The following is a 7,335-nucleotide window of genomic DNA, read 5'->3' as shown; positions in this document are numbered from 1 at the left end:
TGCTCTTATGTATGCCTTGAGACCTAGATATAGTATACGCTAGTAGTACTTATATCCAAGTGAGATCAATTCTCTCTGCTCGTGGATTCGTCGCTCTGTATTTATATAAAGTGATGTTGTGTGGAAGCTCGTGCACATACGTAGTTGGGCTATAGTAGTAATCAGTAGCGTAGACGTGATGTTTGGGCTAAGGGTTATCCTTCGTTTGTCTTATATCCCACGGATAGTTAGAGGTAGGCCATAGGTGGTGACGGTCCTATCGGTCCTTTGTATTCCTCCACATTCGGATATAGTGTAGAGCTGTTGGCCGGAGGCGCCTGGATTCCAGGGTAAGCCGGTGCCGGAAGCGAGTATCTTTAATCGAGAGAACGACCTCTAACCTGCCTCAAGTACTACCTATAGGAATCCTCTCTACCCTCGCGCATCTATCTTGGTGTGTCCTTGGACCGACTAGAATAGAAGATAGTCCACACACATTCCCTTGGATTCGATACTCTTGGAATACTCTAAGGTGAAAGCTACAACGGTATCCGTGCACTTGTGAATTTACTCACATTGGTTAAAATACCCAACATAGATTTGCGCGAAGCAATGCTGACGAGTGGGGGAGAGCGAGATGGCTATTGGGCCCTCCGCGGCGGCCGCCACCGCTCTCTTTGGTCTAGTTCTATTGGGAAGGAAGAGGGTAGGAGATGGCCAGATGGGATTGGTTGGAGTCCTTGTAGAGGGGGAGAGTAAGGGGAGGAAGGAAGGTGGTTTCTATTTGGCTGTCTATGATGTACTCAAGTATTCTAACATCCCCACACACTCGAAATCATCAACCATCGGATCTTCATCTAACGCTTGCTGCTTCTTCTTCCTCCTCTGTTCTACTTCCTTGATGCACCTGCGAAATAAAACAAGAAGCAACGAACCTTCTTCCTTAGCACCGTTACCTCACCCCGCCCTCCTCTACTCGTCTCTGGCGGCTCTCGCCGCTGGATCCGCCACCGCTTTCCTTCCCATGCTAACCACTCTCGATTTGGTGCCCTGCTCCCACCTGGTCCAACCACCGTCCTCCACTGCCCGGGCCGGCGGTGCCACCGCCGCTGTGCCTTGCCGCTCACGTGCCCACCACCACTGCATGTCCGGCTTGCCACCGTCGGTCCTCCCTCTAAGCCCGGCAGCACTAGGAACCCAAGGCCCGAAACCCCCGCACCAGGGACCCTAAGGCCCTAACCTCTTTCCCTCACTGGAGCTCGCCGGAGATGGATCAAATGGAGTTGGATCTTGTCAGAGATGAAGCAAATTGGGTTAAATCTTGTCGGTGATGAAGAAGATGAGTAAAACCTCGCTAGAGATGGGGAAGAAGTAACGGGAGCACGGTATATTTTTTTTTTTAAAAAAAACTGAATCGGGTTAGGCTAGAACAGTGTTGGGCCTGATATCCTTTCCGGAATCCGGCCTGCGTGCCAGTATCATTCTTACTTTTTCTTCACGCCGTGGAAGGGGTAACAAAAATCCAGAGAAACTCCACCAAAATTCCAGAGAAACTCAAGCAGCAAAAACAAATCGCTTCGGGGGGTCGTCGCCGCGTCGGTGTCGCTCGGCATATCCCCTTTCCTCCCCCTCCTCCCTCCGCCCGGCGCCCCCGACTCCGGCGATCCGCCCCGCCTGAACCCTACTCCACGTCGCCTCGCCGGTAAGCGACCTACTTCTCCTGCTCCTCACGCGACCCCACGTGCTACAAGTTCGAATTCCTCTTTCTGACCCCATAACACACGCCTCGCGGATTGCATCGTGTTAGGTTGGGTTGGGGCCGAGCCGATCCGATCCGATCGGGGCCGGTTCCTGCGCCGCCGCTGCGTGGGCTCCTTCCGGTCGCCCGCCTGCTCGGCTCGATCGGCCGGGGACGGCGGCGGCCAGATCTGCGATGGAGGGCAACAAGGACGACGCGGTCAAGTGCCTGCGCATCGGCAGGGGCGCGCTTGAGGCCGGCGACCGCGCGCGCGCCATCAAGTTCCTCTCCAAGGCCAAGCGCCTCGACCCCTCCCTGCCCATCGACGACCTCCTCGCCCCGCTCCTCAACCCCCAGGACGACTCCCCCGCTTCCTCGTCATCATCGCCGCCGCCGCCACCGCCACAACCTGCAGCAGCAGGGGCAGCGGAAGCAGCTGAGGCTGATGGGCTGAGAGAGAGGAAACAGAAGGGCAAGAAGAGGGAGGAGGAGGAGACGACTGGTGCTGCTGCTAGGGAGTACACGGCGGAGCAGCTCGAGGTCGTGCGCCAGGTCAAGAAGCATTCCAGGGACTACTACCAGATCCTCGGCCTCGAAAAGGACTGCACTGTCGAGGACGTGCGCAAGGCCTACCGCAAGCTCTCGCTCAAGGTGCACCCTGACAAGAACAAGGCCCCTGGTGCAGAGGACGCCTTCAAGGCCGTCTCCAAAGCCTTCCAGTGCCTCAGTGATGACGAGGGTCGCAAGCGCTATGACCTTGTTGGCTCGGATGAGCCAGTAACACACCACAGGAGGCCCTCCACTGCCCGTGCATACAATGGGTTCTATGAGGATGACTTTGATCCAGATGAGATATTCAGAAACTTCTTTTTTGGTAATATGGCGCCTGCGACCACCAGGCAGTTTGGACAGTTTGGGACGTTCCATTTCAGAACTGGTGGAATGCACGCCCATGGGCAGCAAAACTCTGGTGGCTCAACTGTCAGGATGCTTATTCAGCTGTTGCCAGTCCTGCTGCTGCTGCTGCTCAACTTCCTGCCATCCTCTGAGCCTGTTTACTCCCTCAACCGCTCCTACCCATACGAGCACAAGTTCCAGACCCCACGTGGAGTTGCATACTATGTCAAGATGCCTAATTTTGAGGAGCAGTATCCACACCAAAGCACTGAGCGGGTGACACTGGAGCGGCATGTTGAGAGGGATTATTACTCAATAATTACGCAGAATTGCAGGGTTGAACTGCAGCGCCGCCAATGGGGATTAGCATACCAGACACCGCACTGTGATATGCTTAAAAAATTTGAGGCGGCAGCACAGTAAATCATTCAGTAGTCCAAGGTGCAGTTCAACTTTCTCTGCACATAGTCTGCAGTAATAATATGTTTTGCGCCATAATAAAGTTTTCTATGGCATGCATCAACTTTATCTGCTTTGTACCATAATTTACTTTGCTTTATAATGCAACCATATGTGCTTAACATATGTTTTTGTTTTGATATAATGCTAACTCTGTCCTTTGGGTGCATAGCTGTATATTCATTGCAAGTTTGCCATGCTTTCCATATGACTTTGATTGTGAAATACTGTCATATTTATATTTGAGTTTCTGTATAGCTAGAGAATGGTGCATGTGCTCTGTGTTGTTTCCTTTCACATATGTGTCATTTGACTGAATTCTGGAGATCATCTGAAACTAACAATAGTTCAAGACATATGCCACTTCCCTAAATGTAGCTAGTTGATGCAAAGGCATGTCCAGCACACTGAATAGGAGTTCCTTGCATTTCCTTTCTAGTAGGCATGTGGAGGTGCAGTGACACGATGGGCTTGGAATTACCAGTTAGCTACATAAATAGCAATAGTAAGTTAATAACTTGCTATTACAGCCATTAGCCTGTGTGGTATACAGAGAACCAAAACTCATTCTTCAATCTTCCTGTGGTTTCACGACACAATTGGCAATTTCTCTGGGGATTGATTTCTCATTTTAACGAACCTCTGCAATTCTGTAGATATACTATACTATAACTTTCCAGACACTGATGCTCCATCAGTCTTTTGCTTGTTTCATGTATTTAATAGCATGGTCAGAGAGTTGGGGCTGTGTTACACTGTTATGAGCTCACCTGAATTAGATCTAAAATGCTGGAGGTTGGTTAAACCACTTATTCTGGTTGTTTTTTGTTCTTATTCTCACACCCTGGCTAGATAATTTATATGAGATAATGAGACTAAGGGTATCACATACCAAGGTGTTACCAACACCTGGGTTTATTTGAGCACTGTAGGATGTTCAAGGCATGTTGAGAAGTTTTATTGCATCAACACTTCTTCAATTTTCCAAACAAGCCCCCTCCCCCTACTCAGCTATTATGGATGATACAGCACTGATGACCTTATAAATTTGTCCTATAAATTATCTGTGGTTTCTGTGAATAGTTAAATGGATTGGGTAAATAACTTCAATGATACCGATGTAATTATATAGCATGTAAACACATAGGCCAGCCATATTGAATTCTGTAATAAATAATGTAACGATGTGTTGTATGCCTATCAGTTCCGTTGTGTCACAAATTTCAAATATGTGAAGGGGCAGTTTATTTGCCTTCTTCTACAAGCTTCTAGGCTTTAAATTGTCCCAGCTCAAATGTTGAAAGACAAATCAATGCTGTGACTAAACTACTGAACTGAGAAACTATATTTTGATCTTCCAAAAAGTTCTAACATCTCAATTAGCCATGTTGGAAACAATTTTCCTGAAAGCTTAACAGACCCTATGTGGGAGGACATCTAGCAATGATTGTTTCCCACTACTGGCCCTGCTTCCTCTTCTCATTCCAATTAAAATTGACTTATTCTTAATTTAATTGTACCTGAGATATGGAAATTTTGTTAATGCATGCTAAAATGTATTCTTAAAATGGGGTGGTTGGGGAATGGCAAATGCTTGTGTTAGATTGGAATTAACTTTGTAGCTTGAAGTGTGTTCACTAAATTTGGTGTTACTTGTGCAGAATTTTGTATAATATGAACTCTGTAGAGTGTGATTTTCTCATGGCATCCAGCTCTGTCCAACTGTATCCATGTAATCTTTTATGGGTAGAACTTGATATCTCTAATACTAATATAGCTATCGTGTTATAATCACAAAAGAGAAGGGTTTGCAAGTCCTAAGCAGCCCTGTAATTTATGCTATAACTGCTAATTGGTGCTTGTGCTTTCTGAATTTGATCATTTTGAAATCTGTATGTCCTATAGACATTCTTAGATTCAGACTGGGTCGTAAAATCTTGTAGTCCATGAACCTGCACAGTAAGGAAGCGAACATGGCACAGTTCATTAACTATATGCATGTGTAGATGAGTATAGAGAACTGAATTGTTAGTTAAATGAATGGGGAGAAGCTTAGTGGCTTGCAAGCTTTATTTAATTTCAGAGCACGGCATACTAATGCAGTATGTTCTCAGTTGATCCAATGCTATCACTGATTCCAGTTCTTTTCTAAATAATGTTTCTCCATGTAGCTATTCAAGATTTTGATTTCTAATATGTTTATCAATAATTAACCTGTCTCTTCGAGTACTTAATCATGACCTGGAGAGTTTGTAGAATAAAATATTGAGTGCATGCTACTTTGAAATACAAATTCTGAATCTTGCATTGTCATAGTGTTTACCCCATGTTCTTCCTATCAGTTATTATATATGCATGATCAGATAGTCCAATCTTACCTGCCCTTTCTTTTGTCATGTTTCATTTTTTCCTTGTGAAATCATTTTTATAGCAATGGATCCAAGTACACCACAACACATGATTACAATTTCACGTGGGTTGATGTGCAGTGTGCATTTTTTTTACTAATAATTGGTGGCAGATCCATGCAGTTGTTACAGTTTCGTGCCTTTGATCAATACCATTAACTCCGCAATGCTCCTTACAAAAGTAAGGAAACATAAACACAACTTGAACTATTTGATCTTGAATATCAGATCCATTAAGTGTAGGGGATTTACGCAAAATTCAGTATCCATGATTTAACCTGTAGATCTGTCTTTTTACTCCACATCGTTCTGAAATGATTTTGTTTGTTTCAAGTGTCCTGTTTAACTGATTTCATTAGTCATAACTTTCCCTTTTTTTTAATGATTTTGTTAGTGATGGCAATTCTTCTAATAATTCATTGTAGGTTGAGAATGCTGGACGTGTGCAAAAGTTTCGATACCCATACTCTTGGCTGTCAGCTTCAAATCGGAGGGTACATCTAGTTTGGGCTAGCAGTAAATCTTGTGGAATAAGTGCCTTTGATGACTATACACCACTGCCCAGATGCTATCTTAGTAGTGCTGAGGAGCGCATCACCGTAGCTACTTCAAAAGGATATTTTGTAATGGTTAAGCTTTATAGGGGTTGATCACATGCAGACCTGTGTATGTATATGAAGTATATCGATCTCATTTTTTCCGTACTGTTTTGAGACAATACCTGACTTAAACAGAAATGCAACTATAACAAAAATGGGTTCTTCATTTTAAAATCGCTTAAATGCTGAGATGTCCAATTGTCTATGCACGATGCAAGTGACGGACGCTGAACATACTAAAAGAATTTCTCTCCTTTTCTTTCTTCTTTTATTATGAAAACAGAGCTTCATCAATAACTTTTCTTTTGAGGATCATGTATATCATCATGCAGGTGGTATAGGAAAGTGATCTGCGATTATTTATCTATATGATATGAAGCCACTTCTAACCCCGTGCAGTTGCCGTGATCTTTTCCCTTTGTTAAAGGCATCTAAAATGTGGTGCCTTCGTGATCTTTGCACTTTTGTTGGTATGCATATGGGTATATGACGCTTTGCCTGCCTGATTTTTTTTTTTGTCTTAATTTGGCCTCTTGGCGTGTTGGCCTGTCGCAATAGCATCAGATTCTAATGTGTTGGCATGTCGCAATAGCATCAGACTATAATATGTATTATTGGCCAGTCCTTAAACTTGTTGGAACGTATGCACTCTAAACTCGTTGGAACGTATCAGATAAGTGGAAAGGTCATTTGCAGGCTAAACATGTTCAGTTATATCAGTTGAGTCCCTAGACTTGTTCGCTATGTCACGTAGGGGTCCAATAGGGTCTTAAACCGCTGGCATAGTAGCTCACATACAACGTGGAGGTAGAGTCGAAAGCATTGTCAAATATGTAAAGATCCCCGGCCCTTTAAGTTCACATCGCTCTTGTTTTACTGGGTGGGACGCTTGGGTTTTCTCATTAGGGCTAGGCAAGCAATCTAGCAAGCGGTGATTATGCAATTATATCGTATTCATTAAGCTAATCACCATTTATTTACAAGCAAAAGATGATGAAAACACCACACATGGTTTCGGGGGTCATATGCAAAATGAGCACCCTTTCAACTGGTATGCTAAGTCAGCGCACGGGGTGGATCGATACGAGATAAAACCTAAGTGACACAAACAAGTAAGTTTAGGGATCCAAATGACATATCCGAACAAGTTTAGGGGTGGCAATTATGCAATTTGAGAGCATATGGACCTAGTGAGACATCTGAATAAGTTTAGGGGTGGCAATTATGCAATTTGAGAGCATATGGACCTAATGAG

The 7,335-nt window shown here is 44.6% G+C and overlaps 1 protein-coding gene across 1 annotated transcript; it reads left to right on the top strand.

Annotated features, from left to right (window-relative positions):
• Positions 1-1,520: 1,520 nt before the first annotated feature.
• LOC117857016 (chaperone protein dnaJ 49) lies at positions 1,521-6,246 on the top strand. The gene is made up of 3 exons (XM_034739486.2): positions 1,521-1,681; positions 1,787-3,055; positions 5,907-6,246. Exon 2 carries the CDS (start codon positions 1,913-1,915, stop codon positions 3,035-3,037), a length of 1,125 nt encoding a protein of 374 aa, XP_034595377.1. The 5' UTR covers positions 1,521-1,681; positions 1,787-1,912; the 3' UTR covers positions 3,038-3,055; positions 5,907-6,246.
• Positions 6,247-7,335: the final 1,089 nt, after the last annotated feature.

This window comes from Setaria viridis, chromosome 5 (genome assembly GCF_005286985.2).
Source record: "Setaria viridis chromosome 5, Setaria_viridis_v4.0, whole genome shotgun sequence".
Taxonomy (NCBI): Eukaryota; Viridiplantae; Streptophyta; class Magnoliopsida; order Poales; family Poaceae; genus Setaria; species Setaria viridis.
Note: the sequence above shows the minus strand (reverse complement) of the source record. Positions and strands in the feature narration are given on the sequence as shown.